The 27,045-nt window shown below is 49.3% G+C and overlaps 1 protein-coding gene across 2 annotated transcripts in view; it reads left to right on the forward strand.

The window, feature by feature from the left end:
• Positions 1-27,045, forward strand: part of LOC146863304 (uncharacterized) — a 306,982-nt gene that overhangs the window by 153,951 nt on the left and 125,986 nt on the right. For both annotated transcript variants that reach the window (XM_085642718.1, XM_085642719.1), the window contains exon 6: positions 3,173-3,310. In XM_085642718.1, the coding sequence (XP_085498844.1) occupies positions 3,173-3,310 (138 nt within the window). The remainder of the gene's footprint in view (positions 1-3,172; positions 3,311-27,045) is intronic.

Here is a 27,045-nt window from a genome sequence, read left to right on the forward strand (position 1 = left end):
TAAATGAGAAAGGGGGAGGGGGTCTCCTGTTTGTCCAGTCCGCAGAAGTATGAGAATGAAGGGGGGACTGGGTGGCGGGGGGGAGGGGGAGGGACGCCGACCTGTCTCGGTCGGGGGCTGATTCCGGTAGTGGGGCGATGTTAAAACATGGCCCAGAGGCAGACAAGGGTTGTTTGGGGGGGGGGGGGGGGGGGTTTGAGCATGAACCAGGACCCGTGGCCTGGCTCAGTTAGGGCCTCGTGGCGGAGGTCAGAGCCGTTAGGAGAAACGCAGACCGCCCGGGGCTTAGGGGGGAGGGTCAAGAGACAAATTGCGGCTGGTGCTCTGATCTTGGTTCTGGCATCTAGGACAGGCGTAGGTGTGGGGGGGGCTGCACTGAGCAAAAGCCCGAGAGTCGAGCTGTACTTACTGTGTGCGTCAGTGGGCCCATTGCCAGTGGGGGTGGGGCGGTTGTCCAGGCAGGGCGGTGGGAGGTGGCACTTCGGGTCAAGGGCCTCGGTATCAATGATCAGGATGTGGGGGGAGCGCCGTTAGGCGATTCACGTCGGCGGGGGCAGGGCTGGCAGGGTGATGGAAGAAGCAGAAACGGCACACACAGGGCGTCAGAGGTCTGGCCGAATTGGAGGGCACCCTCGAGCAGGGATGGAGATAGGCACCACACCAGCTTCAGTCGGTCAAAAGTTAAAGCTCATCAGGCCGAGCGTAGTGAAGAGCTGGAGCCTCAGCCAGTGTAGACCGTTGTAGACAATTGCCCTGGGAGCGTCTCAGAAGGCTGGTCAAAGCAAAAAAGACAGCCAGATGACTGCGATCATAATCCAAGAGGGGGGGGGGGGGGCATTACCACTCCAAAAGCCACTTACCCTATCAACAGATATGTCTATATGCTTTCCTTTCGTGTTTGGATATCTATCCTTCTGCACTCCAGCAAAATCTTATATAGTGCTAGAAAGTAGGGGTTGAGGTGGCCAGCAGGAGGCAGCGGGACAAACGGGAGGCAAAGAGCGAGTAGCACAGGCAGACTACTGGGATCCTAAGTGAACAAAAGGAATTGGTAAACGACCAAGGCAGAGTAGGCAAACATTGAGGCGGCCAGCAGGGGGCAGCAGGAGCCGGGAAGTAAACAGCAGTAGTCAGTCCAAGCAGGCGGCCATGTTCGGAGTACAGCAAAGAAATTGCAAATGAGAAGAGCAGTATGTGCACACTTTAAGGCGTTGAGGCGGCCAGCAGGGGGCTGCAGGAGTCAGGGGAGTAAACTGCAATCCGCACTAGCAGAGGGCAGTGTTCCAAGCAAGGCAACATGTACTGCTGGGGCAAAGAGAGATCAGTGTGTAACGGAGGCTGTGCTCGCAGTGCGGGCTGCACCCGGGGCGGGGGGGGGGGGGGTCTGATGGAGAAGGGCGATGCGGCTCCGTCACAAGTCGCGCTGCAAAAGGTGCCATTGAGCGGGAGAGAGAGGGAAAAACGGCCGCAGAAAATGCCAAAATCGCGGGGAAGGGACGTCCTCGCTGCAGGCGACCCTCCCGCTCTCGATGCAATCAAACTGGCCTCCGGTGAGAACCAAGATGATGTTCGGGGGCTCGATCTCCCATCGGTGGACAGCAGCCAGCTCACCAGTCCCAGCACGTTGTTAGGGGGACGGCCCGGGGTTCCATCTCACTCCAGGCATCAGAGCCCAGCAGAGGAACAAGGAAGTGAGGCGGGTAGTGGTCACGGCCGTTACAGGCGGCCAGCCTGCTCCGAAGTCGCCGGCAGGTCAAACAGCCAGCAGTGGAACCAAGAGGAAGCGAGGCGGGCAGAGGTCACAGTTGCCACAGCCCGTGGTGGCTAGCCCACTCCAGAAACTGCGGCAGGCCCGGTGGCCAGCAGGGTAACAAAGAAGCGAGGCTGTAGTCTTAACCGGTAAGTTTATTTTTGTTTTTCCAAATGTATAGCATCTATTTTGCTTTCGCTGGTTTCGCTCGTTTCTGGGGTGGATGGTCCACTGTGGGTTGACCCCTCCAGGACTTCCTGAGGTCACCTGCAGCCTCTGCACTAAGACACCTCCAACCGTGAGTGGCCCAGTAAGGTGAAATCAGACCAAAAGATACCCCTGCATCCAGACGCCCTGCGCCGTGGAATAGAGAACACGAGGTGCACCTACATCCCCCAGCCCTCCAACTTTCCTGCCCTGCTGTTGGTTCTTCCCAGAAGTCTTCCTTGTCCGAGTCTGCAGCTGAAAACCAAAACTGAAAATCCCCATTGAGAACAGGGCACCTGGCGCCAAAACAGCACCCTGCACCCAGCCGCTAATGCGTCGCTGCTGGTGCACTTTTTATGCTAAACAGGATCCCCTTTTGCCCTTAGCCTAACACCAGGAGCTTGGCTCCCACAACCTTGTGGCCTGCTAGTCAGCCGCCACCAACCGGAGGCCCCCTCTCCCCCATTGGATAACATTGGACACTGGCTGAAGACGGCTGAAATGCCAGAAACCGGTCCTAGGAAGCTTGTTTCCGGTCCAGGGAAGGCATGGCTTGGCAGTTCGGGCTGGACTGTTCCCATGAGGCACAGGGTCAGACTGATTTGCATATGGCCATGTCTGAACTGGGGTGGCAGAGTGGGCTAAAGAACGGTGATGGATCAAACCCAGATCTGTTGACTGGGTGTGAGTGTTTGATTGGCTCTGATGCTCCGTCCATCCCCACCCCCTTTTGTGCCTATTTATGGAATGTAACACCTGAACCTTGATGCTGCCCTGAAAGTATTCTAAAAAGATGACTGTGCTCAGTTTGCAGATATGGCAATTGGTAGTTATGAATGTTTTAATACCTTAGCCTTTCTATTCGAATGGTATGCAGTTATTTTGTTAGGGAACATTGCCTGTTGTTTTTATCTAATATTTATAAATATTTATTGTGCACTTGTTTAAAATTTTCTATAAAGTTTGATGATATTCAGTATTGTGGCCAGGATTTGGAAAGGCTATTAAATCAATTGCAGTTTCATTAGATTTGTCCTATGCACGCCCTGGTAAACTAAATCAAGACTCTCCTTTCCATAGTTCATTGATGTGCGAAGATATGACGTATGAAAAACCCACTAAGATTAAATGCACACCTATTTGCTGCTTTATCAATTTGTTGCCTTCAGGTCCTAAGATAATCTACAGACCTCTACATTTTTCTTTTTTTAACAGAATGGAGATGGATGTTGTGGACCAAGTAGATCCATTGAGACTTATTGGCCTTGATGATTATATCCCTAAATTATCTGAGCATGCACACTCACAGGGCCACAGTCATCGATCTCGTTCAAGGAGTCCTTTGTATTACAGGTAAATATTTATTGTGTAGGCGTAATTGATTTTTGGGAAAAAGTGGGCTCACTATAAAGCAGTGCACAGTGCTTTTTCCTGTGAATTCTGTTTTGCAGCTTGAATCATTTCTTGATTCACATTCTGTGCATTATTCTGCCATCTAGTGGTTGGGTCTGAAATGCTGTCCTTTACCTTCTTTTGTGTTTCATCTTGTATATAAACCATTTAGCAACTGGTCTAACTTTGATAATTTCAGACGCAGCTCATAGAAGTTTCTGTGCGTGATAACCATCTTAAGAAAATGTTGCTTCTGTTTTGAAGTTTGTATGCATAGACACGAGCTTCAGGTCCATGAAAAAGAAAATGGACTTTCTCCACAGAGAAAAGCACAGAAATTAAGTCACCGGTAAAGAGAATAGCATTGCAGATTCCCAGGGGAGTCATTGATCAACACCGGATGTGTTTTTCTTTGCTTTTTTTCTCAAAAGAACACACATGGGGAATCCACCACGTGGGCCGAAGAATGTACAGTGGGTGTGGATCACATCCCTCTTCCTTTCCATTTCTTTCTTAAGTGCCACCACAAATTTGTGAAGGACCGTCACTAGGTGTGTAACCTCCACCACCACCAACAAAGTACCAAAGACCCCCAAATCTAGGTAGAAGCAGAGGTGGGCTTACTACGCCATGGCACAGCCTGGGGGCAGATTCCGTTCCATTGACAAGCCCCAGAATGCACAGAGATGGTGCTAGCAGAATTCTCCCACTCCAAGGACGGAATTCTACTATGTCAACGTCAAAAAGACCAGGATGCTGAAGAGGCCCACACAGGAAGGACACGCTTCAAGCGTCAACACCGTGCCCAGGCGTTGACACACTCCAAATCTGCCCCTTCACCAAGGACCTTGACTGTCAAGGGGAAAAAGAAGGGATAAAGAGTCTCATTGGTCCAAACAGAATATCACTGATAATGGCAGGCCCCTTGAAACCGGCTTTGATGCCAAAAGGTGATTGTGAGCACAGGAGAGAAAACCAGATGCCTCAGCACTGAAAAAGAGGATATCCACCGTTGGCGTTGAACAAAAGACTCTCCGCCTCTAGAGGAAAAAGAGACTTGCGGTCGAAATTGTGGCACTGCTTGGAAGAAAACCAGAATTAGAGGCCCTAACAGGGTGCACTAACCCCAGAACTAGCGGGATGGGGAAGTGTATACCTAAACAGAGGGTGACTAGGAACAGTACAACAACCACATGTTCAGCGTCTGAGGGCTAATGGATGATGAATGGCCGGACCTCCAAACCATCCCCATTTATCTACTTCGCTGCCTACATTGCTGTCATCTAGCGACCAGCAGAAAAATATAGGGTAGAGTTGGAGGAAGAACAAGGCAAAACCTACTTCTTCCCAGAGATGTCAAAAAATCAAATGAGGAGAAAGAGAGCTAGCTTGTCTCCCCTGGGTATAGATATCTAAACAAAAAGAAAGAACATAAGGCCATGCTCTACAAATTCCAGGTTCGGAATTGATAATTGCATAGTTAAAACTTGTTGGCTAGAAGTCTCTTTAACAGGGAAACCAATTTGTTTTTTTAGAAGAACCCTCAGCCACCAACCTAGTTGTTTGCATGCTTCATCATCGGGTTCGCACCTGAAAGGTCGAGTGCCTCCCAGGTGTGCTTCGACGCCTGGTTACAGCTATTTATTTTTAGTTTTTTGTGCCAAGTGGCTGCTGTGAAGGTGATAGATTAAAATACCTATAGGATACCTCGTCCTTTAATATATGGTTCCTGTGCCAAGGTTAAAAATGACAGTATATGGTGGACGTAAGTGAGACACTGGTCTTGTACGTCTCTGCTAATAATGTGCAAATGTGAGGTTTTTTAGAGAGATGGTCTACATGTTTCAGCTATATGTGATAATTGAAATGGCTTTCTTCAGGACCTGCGGCGCAGGGTGAACCCTGAGCTCACGTGGGACTATGCACACACGCTAAGGTGTTCATAGGAATATCACTCAGGTATTTACCGTGGTAGCTTCTGTGTTCGAGGCATATGAGCTGCAGATTACACACTTTTGCATCTGGTATTGGGCCCGGCTGTTTTCAGTTTGTTTTTCCTCTTGGAAAGTCTTTGGAAGTCACGAGGTCGGTGACTCCTCCTTTGGTTCGTATTGCGCATGGGCTTAGGCTCCATCCTCAGATAGTTTTTTTCCGCCATCGGGCTCGGATGTAATACTACGCGCTTCGGTTCCGAACTTTTCCAGTTCAACGATCGACGCAAAATCCCCGTTCATCGAGATTCTTCAGATAACAAATCATCTTAATCACCTTCTCTTCGACACTTCTTCGATTCCAGTCGTCGACGGCGGCCTTCGGGCCTATCCCGGCTCCGGTCTCGGCTGATGGAAAGAACTCCCTTCAAGAAGTGCCCTCGATGTGGGTCCAAATTCCCCCACTCCGATCTTCATGAGGTGTGCAACCTCTGCCTCTCCCCTGAACACTAGGCTCGAGACTGACCCGCCTGCGCACTCCTCGACCTCCGCTCGACATCTTCGGGGACGACGTCGAAGCTCCGGGACAGCAGCACACCAAAGAAGACAACGACCTCGTCAGTGCTTCCGAAGCAGACGACTCAGATGTGGAGGACATCACCCCGGCGCAGAGGGTCGTGAGTACTATACCCCCTCCCACACCCGCGCCGACACCCAAAAAGGCTTCGGTCTTGCCTTCGCCTCCGAGCCTAGGCAAGACCAAGGACACTGCTTCTAACACCCCACCTTCGGGCCCGGTAAAGAAGCCTAATAAGCCTTCCGGCAGCTCGGGCTCGAGCCAGCCTACCAGCGGTGCCAAAAAACACCCTTCGGCACCGAAGAAAAAAGCGGCCTCCACCTCCACACCGAGCTCAGCACCAAAGCCCTCGGTGTCGAAACCCGGCCTCTCGGTGCCGACCAAAACATCATAAGGCCCTCGGCGCCGACACTCCCGTGCCGAAGCCTCTCTCGGCACCGAACAAAAAATTGGAGGTTCCAAAAAAGCACGGCACAGACAAGCCTAAAAAGCAGTCGGCCCCGAAAACCTCGGCGCCGACCGAACAACCAGTGTCGCAAGTACTATTCACGCCGGATCCTTTGCAAAAGACACTTACCAAGGATCCAAAAACTGGACATTTGACACTGTCTTCAAAAAAAGAGACATTTGGACAAACTAGCTCCACCTCCAAGAGGAAGGACTGTGCTACCTCCCCTTTCAGAGTGCCTTCCTGTTGGAGGGAGGCCCACCGGGTAGTCGGGGAGACTATTCCGGCACCTTCCTACCGCAAAGTTATAGCCGAGCGCCGCTGAGAAGCCTCCTCGGGGAGGTCTTTCTCCTATGATCGTACTAGGCCCAGTAACACCACCACACAGGACTCAATAGCAGTTGCGAGATTAGATTCTTTATCGGCAGTAATACGTGCAATATTTACAGAGGGATCGAGGGATCCTGTCAGTCTGTGTTCGTTCAAGAGGATAGGGTAGCGGGACAGTCTTAGTGCCAGCCAGGCACGGGAAGGCTCTGCGCCAGACCTTGGATGCTGGTCTCAGAGCGGCTCGGACGTGGAGAGCTGCGACGTCGTCTGCAGGGCTCGGATGGTAGTTCCGCTTAGGTCGAGCCGCGACTAGGTCAGCTGGGCTCTGGTGGTAAGGTTCAACAAGGTCGGGCCGCGACAGCGTCAGCAGGGCCCCAAAGGTTCGTGAAGGTCTTTAAGCACGGTGGAGCCGCGACGTCGTCAGCAGGGCTCAAGGGGTGGTTCAGGGTGAGTCTTCTTCGTAGGGTCAGCCGCGATCCGATCAGCAGGGCTCTCGACTCCAGGATACAACTACTGCCCTGTTGTCGGGTCGCCCCAGATATAGGACGAGAGCCCTTTGATGTCCGGACCCGTGCGCCCGGAGGGGGCGGAGAGGACGGGTAGGGGGCGGCCAGATGCCCAGCAGGAGAGGCGCCAGGCCGCAGAGAGCTGTGGGGTGATCACACCCAGGTGTGGAGAGACGGTAGGGGGTCCCATTGATACTGCCCTCTGCCGAGAGTGGGAAGGGCTCACGTGGTATCCCCCGAGCCAGGGGTTGGCGTCTCGATGTCGGGCCTCGCTGGGACCGAGGCCGGGTAGAGCAGGGTCATACAGGTGGTCACGTGGAGTGACGTGCAATCCAAGATGGAGGAGCCCCGATGTGCATGGGACCTCGTGCGGCTTAGCGCAGGGAAACAGGACCACGCCACGAGGCCGGCTCCCACACTTCCCCACCTCCTCCACCCTCTCCACCTCCGCCCCCTCCACCCCTGCCTCATCGCTCTCCGACCCCGTCTCCAGACCATGATGATCAAGGGGACCCTTACTACGAACCAGCAGATGTGCCACAAGACCCCACCCCTACTGGATCCCCAGACCCATGGGATGATTATAACAATCCAGACATCCCAGATGTCCCACAGGATAACCTTTATCCATCCAGGCCATCCCCACCAGAAGACTCGTTAGGTTTTCACCACCTACTACAGAGGGCGGCACATTATCACGGGGTAGAGCTACATACTGACCCAGTAGAGGAAGATTTCCTCCTAGACACCTTCGATACTGCACATAGGTCTACTGCTATACTACCTATGCTAAAAGGGGTAATCAAACATGCACCAGAGGTTTTTAAAGACCCAGTCAGGGCTAGGGTTCTAAACCCACGCATAGAGAAAAAATATAAAGCCGCCCCCACAGATCCTGCCTACATTAAAGGCCCTGCACCACTGGATTCCTTAGTGGTATCTACAGCTAGGAAGAGATCAAATTCTCAGGCGTCAGGCGAAGCACCACCACCTGACAAAGAGTCCAAGCTCCTAGATGTGTCAGGGAAGCGCACTGCGTCACAAGCTGCCAATATATGGCGTATCGCCAACACTCAAGCGCTATTGGCCAGATACGAAAGAGCGCATTATGATGAGCTAGAAACCATCATGCACCTTCTCCCTGAAAAATACAAAAATAGGGCTAATGAATTGATTCAAGAGGGAAAAACCATAACTAATACCTCTATACGCTGTGCCCTAGACGCGGCAGACACAGCCTCCAGGGCCATAAACACCAGTGTCCTCCTCCGTCGTCACGCCTGGCTAAAAGTTTCAGGTTTTAAACCTGAGGTACAAGCCTCCATATTAAACCACCCATTTGATCAACAACATTTATTTGGTCCAAAGGTTGATGAGGCCCTCGAAGATGAAGAAAGACACTGATATGGCAAAATCTATGGGAGCCCTACAGTCACACACTCCTAGGCGCTTCTTTCGCCGCTCTTCCTTTAGGGGCACGTGCAGAGGCTACTCCTCAGATAGCGCATCCACGTCCTACAAATCACCGCTTCAGTCCACCTTCACAAGGGGTTATCAAAGAGGCGGCTATAGAGGCAATAATAATAAAGGCCTGAGGCAAAACAAATACCGCCCGCTCTGCCACACCGCCTACCCAATGACTTTCCCCCGCTCCCTCCAGACCATCCCACTCCGCTCGGGGGCAGACTACAAAATTTCCTTCACATCTGGGAGACCATCACCTCAGACAGATGGGTGACCCAAATTATTCATTCAGGGTACTGCCTAGAATTAACATCTACCCCCCCAAACATTCCACCCAGGCAACGCCCAATGTCACAAGAACATGCCACGTTACTAAATAAGGAGATAATCTCCCTCCTGCAAAAACAAGCCATAGAGCAAGTCCCCATCAATCAGCAAAATTTAGGGGTCTACTCCCTGTACTTTCTGATACCAAAAAGAGACGAGAATCTACGACCTATTCTAGATCTCAGGCCTCTAAACACTTACATACATTCAGACCATTTTCACATGGTGACCCTTCAACAGGTTCTTCCACTCCTCTCCCAGAACGACTTTCTCACCACACTGGACTTGAAAGACGTATACTTTAACATTCCGGTACACCATGCTCACAGAAAGTACCTCAGGTTTGTAGTGGACGGGCAACACTACCAGTTCAAGGTGCTCCCATTCGGGGTCACAACAGCACCAAGGGTATTCACCAAGTGCCTAGCGGTAGTGGCGGCACACCTCAGAAGACAGCACATTCACGTCTTCCCATATTTGGACGACTGGCTAATAAAAGCCACATCCTACAACCAATGTGTACATCACACCGCCACTACAATCCAACTACTTCAGCAGCTAGGTTTCACGGTGAACCACCAAAAGTCCCAGCTAATACCATCCCACACAAAGCAATACCTCGGTGCCACCATAGACACCTCAAAAGCCATAGCCTACCCCAATCCTGCCAGGATTGCAAGCATTCAGGCTTTGCGTCAAATATTCATACCTCAACACTCTCTCCCAGCAAGAGTGTTTATGCAACTGATAGGGATGATGACCTCTTGCCTTTTCATAGTGCCTCATGCAAGACTCCAGATGCGTCTACTCCAAGAGTGCTTAGCGCGCCAATGGAACCAGGCCCAGGGGCAACTGACAGATCTGGTGTTGGTAGACGGTCGCACCCATCGCTCTCTGCAGTGGTGGAACACCACCAATCTTTCCAGAGGTCGACCGTTCCTGGACCCGGTTCCACAAATAATCCTAACAGACGCATCGCTCTCCGGCTGGGGAGCTCATCTATTACACCTCACAGTGCAGGGCACATGGACGCCGCAACAAAAGTTACTCCACATCAACCATCTGGAGTTACTGGCAATCTTTCTAGCCCTAAAATCCTTTCACACTCACATTTTAGGCAAGGCAGTCCTAATTCGCACAGACAACATGACGGCCATGTACTACATTCAAAAACAAGGCGGCACACTCTCTCCACAGCTCTCTCAACTAGCACAGAGCATATGGAGATGGGCAATTCCACACAAAATCTTTCTCCTAGCCTAACATGTTCCAGGAGTCCAAAACACCATGGCAGATCTGCTCAGCAGACAAACGCAGCAGATCCACGAGTGGGAACTTCAGCCGCAGGTTCTTCACCCGTTCTTTCAGATGTGGGGCCATCCATAGATAGACCTCTTCGCCACCCACGAAAACAAAAAATGCCCAAGCTTCGCCGCCAGATACCCACACCCATTGTCCAAAGGCAATGCGATATGGATGAACTGGTCAGGCAAATTTGCGTACGCCTTTCCACCTCTCCCACTAATTCCATTAGTGGTACGAAAGCTACAACAGCACTCCCTCACACTGATTCTAGTAGATCCAACATGGGCCAGACAACCGTGGTACACCACGCTGCTGGAACTCTCAGTTGTGCCACACCAAAAGTTACACCTCTCACCATGCCTCCTAACCCAGAACCATGGAGAGATCAGACACCCGGACCCAGCTCAGCTCAACCTTGCGATCTGGCTCCTGAAATCCTAGAATTCGGATACCTTAACCTTCCCCCTGACTGTATGAACGTCTGCTACACTGCAAAGTGGAAAAGATTTGTTGTTTATTGCCATAACACAATCGACCCTCTAGACGTATCTATACAGCACATCAAATGCTACTTACTCCATCTACAAAGGTGTAACCTAGCATATACATCCATCCAGCTACACCTCGCAGCAATTGCCGCCTACCTATAAAACAGACAGCCCCTATCACTTTTCAGAGTGCCTGCCATTAAAGCCTTCATGGAAGGCCTCAAACGAATAATTCCCCCCAGAGTACCACCCTCACCTGTGTGGAACTTAAATATAGTTCTCACAAGTCTAATGAGACCGCCTTTCGAACATTTGCATAAATGTGAACTGCAATTTCTCACATGGAAAACAGCTTTCCTTGTAGCCATCACTTCCCTTAGAAGTGTCAGTGAGATACAAGCACTTACTATACAAGAGCCTTTTCTCCAAATGCACCCGAACAAGGTTGTCCTCCGTACTAACCCAAAATTCCTACCCAAAGTCATTTCCCCCTATCATCTAAACCAATCGGTAGAATTACCGTTTTTTTTCTCGCAACCTCAAACTGTTGCAGAAAGGGCCTTGCTTTACTATATCCAGAGAACACAACCTTTCAGAAAGATACAACAACTGTTTGTCTCTTTCTCTCCACCACATAAAGGCAACCCCATCTCTAAATTAGGGATCGCTAGGTGGATTGTAAAATGCATACAGATTTGCTACCACAAGGCAAAACGCACGCTATCTGTTCCCCCTAAAGCCCACTCTACACGAAAGATAGGGGCTTCTATGGCTTTTCTAGGGAACCTCCCATTAGATGATATCTGCAAAGCAGCTACATGGTCAACACCGCACACTTTCACTAAACATTACTGTGTAGATGTGCAAACCAAGCAACAAGCTAGTGTGGGCCAGGCTGTACTAAAAACACTTTTTCAAACCACTGCAACAGATACCGGTGGTCGCCGCTAGGGTTGGGAACTGCTATATAGTCTATGCAAAAGTGTGTAATCTACAGCTCATATGCCTCGAAGGGAATATGCTACTTACCAGTATGCATCTGTTCTTGGCATGTAGAGCTGCAGATCTACACACGCCTCCCCGGCTACCTTTATCTGTCCCAGTCTATCTTATTTAGATACAACACACATGGGTTTCTTCACTATTATTACTACGCTCCATCTTTCCATGTTGGCGAAAAACAATCTGAGGATGGAGCCGAAACCCATGCGCAACACAGACCAAGGGAGGAGTCACCGACCTCGTGACTTCCAAAGACTTTCCAAGAGGAAAAACAACTGCAAACATCCGGGCCCAACACCAGATGGCGATCTATGAAAAAGTGTGTAGATCTGCAGCTCTACATGCTAAGAACAGATGCATACTGGTAAGTAGCATATTCCTTAAAGCCAGAACTCTGCCACGAGGAACCATGAAACCGCATCAGGACCCACCCCTGCACCAGACACCCACAGTCCAAGCAGCCTACCGGTCTTGCGAAGGTTCCCCAGTGATTCTGAGCCGGAGTCCACCATGAGCTGACCCCCTGCTGAAGCCTGTAAGAAAGTGTCCTTTTTGCATGGTTACCCCCGCTTTTTGCTAAACTGCTGATATACTTTGACTGAGCATACCCTGGGTTCCTGCTAAACAGGCCCTATGCTCTTTCCATAAACTGCATTGAGACAAAACCCATTTGGCACTCTTTGGCCACATATCAGTCCCTTGTAAATGGTTCCACAGGTACCAAGCGCACTGTGGCCAGGGAAGGCTTCTAAGGGCTGCACTCTCTCTCTCTCTCTCCCACTCTCTCTCCCACTCTCTCTCCCACTCTCTCTCCCACTCTCTCTCCCACTCTCTCTCCCACTCTCTCTCCCACTCTCTCTCCCACTCTCTCTCCCACTCTCTCTCCCACTCTCTCTCCCACTCTCTCTCTCCCACTCTCTCTCTCCCACTCTCTCTCTCCCACTCTCTCTCTCCCACTCTCTCTCTCCCACTCTCTCTCTCCCACTCTCTCTCCCACTCTCTCTCCCACTCTCTCTCCCACTCTCTCTCCCACTCTCTCTCCCACTCTCTCTCCCACTCTCTCTCCCACTCTCTCTCCCACTCTCTCTCCCACTCTCTCTCCCACTCTCTCTCCCACTCTCTCTCCCACTCTCTCTCCCACTCTCTCTCCCACTCTCTCTCCCACTCTCTCTCCCACTCTCTCTCCCACTCTCTCTCCCACTCTCTCCCACTCACACACTCACTCTCTCTCACACACTCACTCTCACACACTCACTCTCACACACTCACTCTCACACACTCTCATTCTCACTCTCTCATACTCACTCTCATTCTCACTCTCATACTCACTCTCATACTCACTCTCATTCTCACTCTCACGCCCTCTCTCTTTGGTGCAGAACAAAGTGAAGAGTCGACATGGCACACATCCCTGTGTGACATGCCTACAACCCACTGCCCTGGTATAGGTCAGCCACCCCTCTAGCTCAGTGCACTATACCATTGGTGAGGGTACAGGTGCATGAGCCATGTACCCCTACAGGGTCTAAGCCCATCCTCAGACATTGTTAGTGCAGTAATGCCATTAAGAGTATATGCTGCTGGGAGTTAGTCATTATGATCTTCCCAGCACCATAATGGCTTTACTGAAAATTGGGAAGTTTGGTCTCAAACGTCTCAGCACATTAAACCCACACGGATTCCAGTGTGGGATTTAATGAAAAATGCTCTGAGGGCATCTTAGAGATGCCCCCTGAAAAAACGACCCTAACCATGGTGTCCTGGCTGAGTGGCTGCTTGCCAGTTGCCACCACCAGTCCTGTTTCTGGACCGAGAGCCTACTGCTCTCGGGGGTCTGAAAGAATGCACATCCTGGGACGAGGTGCCTCCTTCCCTAGTATGGGCAGGGTTCACGAAGTGGAAGGTTCAAAGGCTTGCCGCCTTTGTGAGCTACCCCAGCCCTTTGCTGCTTCTAGGAACTGGCTCCCACCGGTTCTGACCCCCACTTTGTGCAGGAGAATTGGCGGGAAAACCAATTAAGGCAGGGAAGTGTGCCCACCTTTGCCAACCCCACCCCTCAGGTGGGAGAGGCGAGGTGAAGAACGACTCAGTCCCCTCCATCTTGCAGATGGGGGGACCCAGCCAACCAGAGACAGACATTTGCCCCTTCCTCCCACTGGAGGGTGGCATAATAGGGGGTGTAACCATTGGTCCCAACCTTTACTTACCTATAAAGCCCCTAAATCGAGTATTTAGAGGCACTCACCTGCCTCCTCTGACAATAAACGACCAGAAGAAGAGAAGATGGACCGAAGAAGCCATGCTGTACTAAGTGGAGGACGCCCACTTACTTGGCCCCAGTCCTTACCAGCCTGTCCGCACCTCAAAACTTCTCCTGCGAAATACCGGTGTGTCCTGCTGCCCTCAAGAATCCCAAGGACCTGCCCATCCTTCCAAACCCAAGACTTGTCTCCTGTGATCACCGGATTTGCTCTCTCGCAGACTGTGGCTCTGGCCAAAACCGCAAGTCTGCACACGACGCCCACGGCCCTAATTCGAATGGCCCAACACCACAGGGAGGTCATGACTGGAGATCTGGTTTTCTCTGACCTGCCTCGAATCTCCAAATGACGCCAGCAGTCTTTCTGGAAGATCCCCCCGATCGCTACCGGAGCTGGTAAAAAATCCGGCGCCTAAGGACACCCCTGCACCCAAAGTCTCACAGCCTTGGCTGGCCCAATAGACTGTGTCCCAGCATCCCATGCATCCCAACTTACCTCTCCAACCGGTGGTCACCTCCAGAAGATCTTTGTCCCCGACCCTGCGGTCTTCGTTGCAACCGGAGAATCCCCAATTGAAATCAACAGGGCATCCGACGCCAAAACAGCACCCTGCAGCCAGACGCCCCTGCGCCGCTGCAGGTGTACTTTTGGTGCTAACTCGAATCCCCCCTTGCCCCGAGGCAAACAGCAGGAACTTTGCTCCCACAACCTTGTGGCCTGCTCGTTAGCAGCCACCAACTGGAGGCCCCCTACCCCTCATTGAGTAACATTGGGCCTCAGCACTCTACAGCCAGCCGCCCTAGTGCTGCTGAGGGTGCTTTGAGAGTGCATCCTCGACCCTGGGGGAACCCTGGTTCTATCCCCAGAATACCCACTCCCACTAACTTGTATTTACCCGCAAACCGATAACTTCATGTTTGAAGCATATGAGCTGTAGATCACATGCTTGTGCATAGATCGCCATCTAGTATTGGGTCCGGATGTTTGCACTTTGTTTTTCTTTGAAGAAGTCTTTCCAGTCAAGAGGTAGGTGGTGACTCCTTTCGGAGATAGTGCGCATGGGCATCAACTCCATTGTTAGATTGTTTTTTTCCACCATCGGATGTTCCGCCATCGGTTCGGATGTGTATTGCTGCGCTCAGGTTCTGCATCGTTTCTCTGACCCCTTCGACAAGCAATCCATACCCTCGACGGTATTATCGATCGCGGATCCCCATCCGCCGCTTACTGCTTCAATTTCTAAATCTTTAATCGTAAACTTGTGGAAGGTCGTCGGGCCTACCCGTGCCGACCACTCTAGCAGTCGATGGAACAGACTCCCTTCAAGATATGTCCCGGGTGTCGTGCTAAATTTCCACGCACCGACTTGCATGAAGTGTGCAACCTCTGTCTGTCCCCATAACACGACGAGAAAGACTGCAACGCGTGCCGATCCTTCAGATCGAAAAAGACTCTTCGTGATCGTCGGGTGCGAGGTCATGGGATGCAATAGCAAAGCGGCTCAGCACCGGACATCTTCGGCAAAGATTCAGACTCCGAACATCATACCCAAGGAGCCGAAGAGGAAGGACCTTTCTCTGTGTCCGAGGCCAACTCTGATGTTGAAGAAGAGAAGCAAGTTACTCCGGGTCAGCGTACCGTGAGTAAAGACAACCCCTTGCTGTGAGAAAGTGGCTCTGTATATACTGTTCCCAAATAGGTACAGTGTGTACAGAGTCCACAGAGGTTTGGCAGAGGTTAAAGTTAGATATAACCTTACTCTCTAAAGTGGTAGCTGTGAGAAAGTGCCATCTTTCTTGCATGGTATGCCCCCGCTTTTTGCTGAATTGCTGAATGTACTTTGACTGAGTGTGCCCTGGACTCCTGCCAATCAGGTGCCCAGGGCCTATGTTCCTTCCCTAAAACAAACCAAACCCAAATTGGCAAACCCTGGCCACATGTCAGCCCCTGGTAGATGGTACCCTAGGTACCCAGGGCCTTGTGATCAGGGAAGGCCTCTAAGGCCTGCAGCACTCATTGTGCCACCCTTAGAGGCCCTGTACCCTTACACACACACACACACACACACACACTGCCCTTGCAGGCTGGGTGTCTGGGTGCAAGACAAAACAAAGAGTCGACATGGCACACATCCCTGTGCCATGCCCATCACCTACACTGCCATGGCATATATCAGCCACCCCTCTAACTGGGTGCCCTATGCCAATGGTGTGGGCACAGGAGCAGGAGCCCTGTGCCCCTACAGTACCCAGGTACACTAAGTGCAGTGCTGCCATTTAAGAGTACATGGTGCTGAGAGCTCGTCAAACACGAACTCTACAGCACCATAATGGCAACACTGAAGACTGAGAAGTTTGGCATCAAACTTCTCAGCACATTAAACCCGCACTGATACCAGTGTGGGATTTAATGTACAAAGCACCACAGAGGGCATCCTAGAGATGCCCCCTGAAACCTAACCTACAATCCACGTCTGGTCTGAGAGGCTGCCTAGGCTGCCACACAGCAGACATGTTGCTGGACCCCTAGGTAGGCGAGCCCCCGCTCTCCTGGGCCTGCAACAATGCACATACTGGGCGAGGTGCTAGGTCTCCTCCCCCAGGATGGACAGGGGGAAGCTTCAAAGGCATGCTGCCTCCGTGAGCTTCCCCAGGCCACTGCAACCCCCCACTCTGGCGGGAAGCTTTGGCCGGAAACCCCAAATAAGGACGGGGGATGTGCCAGCCCGCCAACCCCACCCCTCAGGTGGGGAAGGCGAGGTGAAGCACATCTCTGGGCTCTCGCCATCCTTGAAGATGGGGAGCCCTACCCTATCAGGACTCGGCTACTGCTCCCCTTCCACAGGAGAGAGGCAGGATAGGGGGCGTACCCACCCCAGGACAGGGACCCATTGGTCCCTGCCCTTCACCTACCTGTAACGCCCCTAAATCTAGTATTTAGGGGCACCCTGAACCTTCCTTCCCCAGATTCCAGATTCAAAACTACAAAGAAGAGGAAAAAGAAAGAAGACCTGCCCTGCAGCTACTAAAAAGAGGAAGACACCAACTGCTTTGGCCCCTGTGTGCCATGCCCACCACCTACACTACCCTGGAATACATCAGCCATCCCTCTAGATGGGTGCCCTATGCCAGTGGTGTGGGCACAGGAGCATGAGCCCTGTGCCCCTAGAGTACCCAGGTCCATTCCTGGGCACTGTAAGTGCAGTGCTGCCATTTAAGATTACATGGTGCTGAGAGCTCGTCAAACACGAACTCCACAGCAACATAATGGCAACACTGAAGACTGAGAAGTTTGGTATCAAACTTCTCAGCACATTAAACCCACACTGATGCCAGTGTGGGATTTAATGTACCAAGCACCCCTGAGGGCATCTTAGAGATGCCCCCTGAAACCTAACCTACAATCCACGTCTGGTCTGGGAGGCTGCCTAGGCTGCCACACAGCAGACATGGACCCCTGGGTAGGAGAGCCCTTGCTCTCCTGAGCCTGCAACAATGCACATCCTGGGCGAGGCGCTAGATCTCCTCTCTCAGGATGGGCAGGGGGAAGCTTCAAAGGCATGCCACCTCTGTGAGCTTCCCCAGGCCACTGGCAGCCCCCACTCTGGCGGGAAGCCTGGCCGGAAACCCCAAATAAAGACAAGGGATGTGCCAGCCTGCCAACCCCATCCCTCAGGTGGGGGAGGCGAGGTGAATCACATCTCCGGGCACTCGCCATGTTGAAGATGGGAGGCCCTACCCAATCAGGACTAGGCTACTGCCCCCCTCCCACAGGAAAGAGGCAGGATAGGGGGTGAACCCACCCCAGGACAGGGACCCATTAGTTCCTGCCCTTCACCTACCTATAACGCCCCTAAATCTAGTATTTAGGGGCACCCTGAACCTTCCTTCCCGAGATTCCAGATTCCGAAAAACAAAGAAGAGCAAGAAGAAAGAAGACCTGCCCTGCAGCTGCTAAGAAGAGGAAGACACCAACTGCTTTGGCCCCAGCCATACCGGCCTGTCGACCCTCGATCCTGCTACAACCTGGCACCTCTTGTGGCCAGCAACCTCACAAACCCTGGAGGACCTGGCTACCTTTTTGGCTCTAAGCCCCTGGGTCTCCCATCAGTAGAGGCTCTACTCAAAACCTACCTCTAATCCCTGGCAGCAGCCCGGAACCGCGAACCCAGCACACTCTGCACCAGCCAAGCCTGGCCAGTGCCGGAGTGAACAAGGACCCCGGGGACGACCCCACGGCGACTGTGAGCCCCGAGTCCGGCACCCAAGGACCTCCCTCGACGCTCCTGAAGAAGCCTGCAGCCTCAGAACAAGGTGCCCCCCCAACCGCGATCAACAGAGGGTAAGATTTCCTGACACCAAAAGGCACCCCTGCACGCGGCGACCCGCGGCCCCCTGTGCCCAATCCCGGGGTACCTACCTATCCTCCAACTTACCTCTCGAAATGGCGGTGGCACCTGATGAGGCCTCGTCCCCGAGCTTGCAGTCTTTTTCTAAACCGGAGATTTCCCATTGAAATCAATTGAGCGCCCGAAGGCTCAAAAGCACCCTGCACCCAGCCGCCCGAGTGGCCCTGGCAGTGAATACTCTACACCTACCTACTTCCCCACTTGCCCTGAGTAAGTGACTAGGAGCCCAGCTCCCACAGCCGCGTGGCTTGCCAGTCAGCAACCACCAACCAAGGCCCCCCTATCCCTCATAGGATAACATTGGGCCTAACTCTCTCTGCACCCGGCCGCCCTAGAGTCGCTGAGGGTGAACCAACTGTACCTACCTGACCCTGGGGGACCCCTGAGTCTATGTCCAGAACCTTAACTCTGCCAGTCGAGTACTTACCCTTAAACTGCAAACTCTATTTTCCTCATAGGGTAACATTGACTGGCTTTTTCCTGAAATTTCTTCTAAGTGTGGACTTTTCAAATCTTAAAATATTCACCAAAAATCAGCTGAGTAACAAACGAAATTACTCACCTGCTCTTAGGTGAGCTCCCAGTGCTGGATCTTGGTGCCCAGCACTGACTGAAAAATACTTACAACTGTACTTACCTGTAACCCAATTTTCTTCCATAGGAAATCATTGACTGTTTTTCTGTGAAATTTCTTCTAAGTGTCAATTTCTGCAATCTTTAAATATTCTTCAAAAATCGTATAATATCTGAAAACGTAATTACTTACCTGTTTTGAATAAAGGTCCCAGTACTGAGTCTAGGCACCCAGTACTGGATTACAAAAGTAACGAATCATTGCCTGGTTTCTTTGAAATATTTTCTAAGTGTCAACTTTTAAAATAGCTAAACATAGTTTAAAAATCATTACAGTAATTAAGTCGACTTTCATCACTTGATTCTGAGTACTGACCCAGGACTGAATCTAGGATCCAGTCCTGGAATTCCAAAAGTAATCTAAAAAGTAATCTGTTGCAAATAACTTGAATTTTCCATTGAGCTCAATGCATTGTTGTGTTTAAAATAGAGTTGCCTATTGCAACCACTTGTAACTGTTTACAAAAGTCAATTGCATATTGCAAAAGTATTTATATGAAACATCTCATTCTGAGAAAGTATATTTTAACTCCCAAGTGTTGGTTCTAAAATAAAACAAGCATATATTTTTTATATATAAACCATTGGCCTAGAGTTCAGTTATTGAGTGTGTGAGACCATTTGCTGACTGTGTACAACAAATGCTTTACACTGTCCTCTGATACTGCCTTACTGCTCGACCAAACTACCACTTTAGAGAGTAAGGTTATATCGAACTTTAGCCTCTGTCAAACCCTGGGGGACTGTGGACTCTGTGCACCCTGTACCTATTAAGGGACAGTATATACAGAGCCACTTTCTCACAAGGAACCACAATAGGCACTCAGAAAGCTCCAGCGTGTCCCAACGCGGTCAGGATCTGCAACATGCAGACTCTAATATCAAAGTTTCAGCCTCAACACTCATTACCAGCTCGAGTATTCATGCAACTGCTAGGAATGATGGCATCTTGTATTTTGATCATTCCTTACGCAAGACTCCAAATGCGTCCCCTACAGGAATGCTTAGCACCTCAGTGGAACCAGGCTCAAGGTCTGTTATCAGATCTAGTGTTGGTGGATGGCCGCACCCATCGCTCTCTGCAGTGGTGGAACATACAAAACCTTTGCAAAGGGCGGCCATTCGTCGACCCGGTTCCACAGATAGTGCTAACAGCAGAAGTATCGCCCACCGGTTGGGAGCTCATCTTCAAAAACATACCATTCAGGGCATGTGGACTCCCCATCAAAAGCAACTCCACATAAACCATCTATAACTGAAAGCATTTCAACTTCACCTAGTAGGCAAAGCTGTCCTGATTCGCACCGACAACATGACAGCAATGTACTACATACAAAGACAGGGGGGGCACTCTATCCAGCTCTCGCAACTAGCTCAGAGCATCTGGAGATGGGCCATTCTTCAAAAAATACATCTCCGTGCTGACCACCTCCCAGGAGTAAACTACCAGATTGCAGATCTGCTCAGTCGTCAACGACAGCAGATACACAAATGGGAACTCCACTTTCAAGTTCCCCTCCCATTCTTTCAAATGTGGGGCTTTCCAAGAGCTAGATCTGTTTGCCACTCATCTAAATGCAAAGTGCCCAAACTTCGCATCCAGGTATCCACACCCATTGCCCAAAGGCAATTCGCTATGGATGAATTGGTCAAGGATATTTGCTTACGCTTTTCCCCCTCTCCCACTCATTCCATTCGTGGTTCGGAAGCTCAGACAGCAATCCCTGACACTAATCCTAGTTGCCCCCACAATAGCCCGTTAACCCTGGTTCACAACCCTATTGGAGCTATCAGTAGTTCCTCACCAAAAACTGCACATTACTCCCAGTCTTCTCACTCAGAACCATGGAGAGAAAAGGCATCCAGATCCCAGTCATCTCAACCTTGCGACCTGGCACCTGAAATCCTCGAGTTTGGATATCTCAATCTTCCGCCAGAATGCATGAACATTATCAAGGAGGCTAGACGCCCTACCACAAGAGCATGCTATGCAGCAAAGTGGAAGCGGTTTGTCATTTACTGTAACAACAATAAAATCAATCCGCTAGATGCTTCAGATCAAAACATCATTTGCTATCTACTACATCTACAGCTTTCCAAGTTAGCATTTACATCTATACGCTTACATCTTGCTGCAATAGCTGCATATCTTCAAAATAGACAGCATTTGTCTCTTTTTAGAGTGCCTGCTATTAAAGCATTTATGGAAGGACTTGTCACTCCACCTAGACTTCTACCTGCTCCAGTGTGGAATCTCAACATATTTCTTACAAGTCTCATGGCTCCACCATTGCACAAATGTGAACTACAATTTCTCACTTAGAAGGTAGCCTTCCTCATAGCCATCACATCTCTGAGGAGAGTGGATGAGCTTCAGGCGTTTACCATAGAAGAGCCATTTTTTAAAATACACCAAAACAGAGTGGTTCTAAGGGCTAACCCCAAATTTTTACCTAAGGCAGGTCATTTCTGCCTTTCATATCAACCAATCTGTTGCGTTGCCTGTGTTCTTCCCTCAACCAGATACAGTGGCAGAACGTGCTCTTCACACCTTAGATGTCGAAAGAGCATTACTTTACTAAATAGAAAGGACAAAACCTTTCAGGAAAACCAAGCAACGTTTTGTTGCTTTTGATCCACCACATAAAGCAATCCAATATCAAAATCAAGTATTGCACGGTAGATAATTAAGTGCATTATAATATGCTACATCAAAGCTAAACGCACATTAACAATTCCCCCTAGAGCGCATTCTACACGCAAACTGGGGGTTTCTATGGCATTTTTAGGAAATCTACCCATAGATGACATCTGCAAAGCTGCAACATGGTCTACACTACACACATTCACAAAATACTATTGTGTAGATGTGTTAGCAAGACAACAAGCTAGTGTGTGCCAGGCAGTTTTATGTACACTATTTCAGACCACTGCAACAGCTACAGGTTAGCCACCGCTTTGGAAGATAACTGCTATATAGTCTGTGCATAGCATGTGATCTAAAGCTCACATGCCTTGAACGGCAAATACTACTTACCACAATATGCATCTGTTTTTGGCATGTAGAGCTGTAGAATCTCATGCGCCCGCCTCCCCGGGAACTTATACCTGTTGCAGTACTATCTTACTTATGTACAATATACATGGACTAACTCCATCATCACCCTCTGCGGCAAAACAATCTAAGGATGGAGTCTATGCCCATGCGTACTATCACCAAAAGGAGGAGTCCCCTACCTTGTGACTGGAAAGACTTCTTCGAACAAAAACAAAGTGCAAACATCCAGACCCAACACTAGATGGCGAGCTATGCGTAGCATACCATGAGATTCTACAGCTCTACATGCCAAGAACAGGTGCATACTGGCGTAAGTAGCATTTTGCTTCACTTACCTACACCAGGCTTGGCTTGGTTCTTCAAATAAAATAACATGCTATTTTTGGTACAAACAAATTGGTCTGATTACAGTCTTTGAGTGTGTGACATTTGCTGCCTGAGTGTGTACAACAAATGCTTAACACCACCCTCTGATAAAGCCTTGCTGCTCGCCCACACTACCACAAATAGAGAGTAAGGTCCTATCTACTTTTACCTCTGCCTACCTCTGGGGTTCCACTGGGCTCTGTGCACACTATACAGATATGTACAGAGCCAGCTTCCCACACAGCCTCAGTCTGAACACCCACCACCCCACCCCTCGCGACTGTCACCTGCACGGTAAGCTGTCTCCAATGCAAATGGACACCCCTGCACCTGAAGTCCCTGAATCTTGGGGAGCTTGACCAATGTTGCCCATAAGTCCCGTAGTATCAGAACGTACCTGGGCAGCAGGTTTTCTTCGTCCAGCCTCCTGGCCAGCACCTGCAGCCTCTTTTCAAAACATAACCCCCACCACCACCCCCACCCCCATCGATTTGTATTGGGCTCCTAACGCTGTGTTGACACTGCACCCGGCTGCCTCTGTGCCGCTGAGGGTTTAAGTTTGGTGCTGCCTTACCGTACCTTAGCTCCAGGAGATCGACCTTTGACACCGCTTCACTCACCTGTGAGCAGTGCATCTTCAATCACACCCAGTCTCTATTGATTGATATTGAGTGCCTGAACCTGAATTTGAACTTTGCACCAGGCTTACCCTGTTCCGCTGGTGGTGCACTCTTGGTACTATTTTGAACCTTACTTGGTGTTGACCACAGACCCCAAAGACTGGATTTGTAAGTCTTGTACTTACCTTCAAAACTGCAATCTTGTTTACCTACCATTGGTTAACATTGCTGGACTGAAAAATTGCACTGTCCACTTAATAAAGTGAAAAGTATTTCTATTGAAAAGCGTACTCACCTTTTAACGTAAATCTTGGTCTTGAAATAAATCTTGAAAGAAGCTTATTTTTCTAAAATTGGTGTGGATCTCCTTCTTGAGCCTTGTCTTGCACTCCTCTGTGTAGGCCTAAGGCTGCTCAACCACACTACCACAAATAAAGCACTTTGGGTTTACATTGAGCCTTATACACTTCTGGAGGAATCTCTGAACTCTTTGCACGATATAACCACTTAGTGGTATATAATATAAAGAGCCAGATGCCTCCATAACAATATCTGAGATGGGGGAAGCATATGCTCTGGCCACTGGTCAACTCCCTGGCATAGATTGGCTGCCAACAGAATTCAATAAGCAATACTTTAAATTACTGGTCCCACGCCTTGATCAGACAGCTATTGGTAAAGGCAGGATCCTTCATTCCTTGGGAAACCTCTCCTAGTTTTCTTTTTTAAACCTGGTAAAGATGCCAGTGTTTCAAGTTCAAGTTTTTTATTCTAGTGTTTAGTCTTTTTAAACCCATTACACTGTATGTTAAATATAAAAACATAAATGTATGACAATTCATAGTGTCATCTCATTAAAATTCATAATATGCTTCACATATCTCTCATGCCACTGAACATTGGCAAATAAAGTTTCTTTACAGTCGGAGTAAGATACAAAGCAACTCCTTTTTTTCTTTCAGAGTTTTTGTATAAACTAGGATTATTATATCCCGTCAAGATCATTGTTCGTGGTTAATTTCAATATTGTAATTCATCCAGAATGTTTCTTCTTGCTGGGTACCATCCTTTATCATTTAATTTAGGATTGCAAAACTCTTGGTCGATTTGGAATCCAACTGAACTTTACATGTATACATTTTATGTAATTAATCCTTTATTTGGGCTATTTCTTTTAAAAATGTTACCCCTCTGCAGACAAGTGGGATTGAGATGCCTCCCAGCCAAGTTGTCGCCGCTTGCCTGCAGGTTCGGATTTTTAGTATTGTAAATGTTGTTTTCAACAGTTTTTCCCTTTCTAGTCCAAACTTTGTACACACAGAGAATATGCGCTCAAGACTCATTCTTATATTTACACAGCCGACATTCTTCATTTTGAAACTGATATTTCCAATTAGGAGCAAGATCTTTCATTTCCCACATACCAAAGCGGAATTGCATGACCTGTTTTATGAGAAATGAGCTGAAAGGTATTCCTGTGACTGCCTCTTTTTGTAAGAATTGATCACTGTCCAGGCCTGGCGTCTTTCGTATGAGAATATTCTTGTCAGTTGTATGAGACAAAGAATTGGCTGTGGCTTTAATTGCCTGATAAAAGGCTGCTTTTCCTATACTCTCCATCCAGGCTTCGTGCACGCCTAGTTCCTCTATTGCCTGCATTTAGCAAGCTCCCCAGGATCCTTTTGTATTGATCAATTTTTGTTCTATTTCCTGCCAGCACAAGTTATCAATAGTTTCTCTTTTAGATGTGCGCAGTCTCCAACATAACTTAACAAAGGTTGCTTTGCTTTGAAATATTTGATTTATCAATCCAAACTCAAGATGGACTTGAGCCGGAGACGCCGATTTTGATATATTAAAAACTGATTTATATACTCTTGTTTGAATTTTATTTGATGGTTGCTTCACGACCCTTCAAAGATGCCAGTGGTTTAGCTTCTGATAGGCCACTGGCAGTTCTTAATACTGATTGCAAGAATTTCAGTCGAATACTAGCTGCTCACTTGTTACCCCTCCTACCCTCTATTTATACTGATACGAACGGATTTGTGCTCGGCAGAAGTACCTACCTCAATCTTAGGTTTTTTGCGGTTAAAGAGTTTGCACCCCGATTTTGACAGCGAACAGGCTGCATGGTACTGTACCTTGAAAAAGCATTTGACTCCTTAGAACGTGCTTACCTTGTCGCAGTGGTAGAGAAGTAGGAATGCGCAGGCAAGTGTTGCTCATGATTAGGCTACTTTATATGGCACCGACTGCACGGGTGTGCACTGGAAAGATTTCAGCTCTGATAACAGAACTGTGGGGTACCAGGCAGGGTTGTGCATTTCTCCTCTCCTTTTTGCCTGCACTGTGGAGTCTTTGCTGTATGATTGCCCCAGGTTGGGTAATTCCCTTTGGGGATAGGAAACATTCCATATCCCTCTATGCCAATGATATGCTGTTGTACCTTAAATATACTACGGCGAAGCATGCTAACATAGCGCAGCTCCTAATGCTTTTGCAAGAGTTTCGGCTTTAAAGACCACCTGACAATAATCCTGCTTGTTTCCCCTTCTTGTCAATGCCCTGGAAGCTAGTCCGGCTGTTGGGGGTATGCTGCAGTGGCAGAGTTCAGTTTTAAATATTTGTGGATTAGGGTGTAAGCAATCAAAACCTGTTGGACAGTCGTATACATTGGGTGGTGACATCAGTGTGTGCCCAAGTGTCCTTTTGGGGAACATTATTGCTCTCTGTGATAGCTTCCCACACTATTCTATTATTTTGCTAACCTCAAACTTTATCTACCGGGCAGATACTTTTGTGTGCTTATTGTCCTGCTGGGTGAGTTTACGTGGCGCAGCGGCTACCATAGGGTAGTGTGGGAACCACAGAAGTTTGAGCCCATTATCTCACAGCTCCGCTGCAATGTCACCTTGAAGATAAAGTATCTATTGATGCTGCTTGACTGATCTCACAGCTTTTTTGCTCTTCTGTGACAACACCTCATCCTCAGCACCTCTGCATTGTGTATCATTGATTCCTAAAAAATGTACACAACTTCCCACATTGTACTATATGATCCAGCATTCTCCTTACTGGGCCTCCCAAAAACTAACAATATTCCAGTACCCCTAGATCTCTACTCCTGGGAAGTCGCAGACGTTCAGTCTTGGAGATGTTTCACAGTGGACAGATTCTGACCTTTGAGCTGATAAGGCAGTATAATATTCATAGGGGACAATTCTTGGCGTTTAGGGTCATGTTATGCATCCCCTTTCCGCACTGGCACATCATGACTCACAAGCTACTGCTGCAGGCAGTCCTGCAAACTCCACACAATGGGTCACGGGTGCCAACTCGTCAGCTGGGTGGGGAAGGCCATGGGAGAACATACACACATCTTATTGAAAACCCTGTGGAACTGGCGGTGTACATAAAGAGTGGGAGATAGTGTTGGCCTACCACTCCGTGGTGTCTAGGCTTTCCAAGTTTACATTAATTCAAAATTAATTAGTATTTCCTGGGGCGAATGCTAACTGTGCACGCTATGGGTTTAAGGGAGCCGACATGCAGCATGTGTTGTGGTCCTGCTCATCACTGTCCGGTTATTTGACTGCGGTTACGCCCCACCTAGCGCAGCTTGTTGAAGGCGTTACCTCAAATGCATAGGAGACATGCGCCTTAAAGTTGTTTTGAGTCTCTAACAAGCTCACTTCAACAACCCGATTTCTAGATTTTGCTTTGCTACTAGCAAAGTGCACATTGACAAGGTGTTGCAAGGCTAACGCCCCTCCATGTGGACTTGCTTACCTGGGGCAACGTGGAGAACAGAGTACTCAGATGCAAAGAGTTGTCTTTTGTTGCCCCAAGATGGCCATTGTTTACGTGCCTTGCTTCTTTGTCCAACACTTTACCATTATTGCACATGCGAGCCCCATATGGTCAACGACTCTCATTCTCAGCTGAACGTGTAGTCTTGTTTACATTACT

Source organism: Triturus cristatus, chromosome 2_2 (genome assembly GCF_964204655.1).
Source record: "Triturus cristatus chromosome 2_2, aTriCri1.1, whole genome shotgun sequence".
NCBI lineage: Eukaryota > Metazoa > Chordata > Amphibia > Caudata > Salamandridae > Triturus > Triturus cristatus.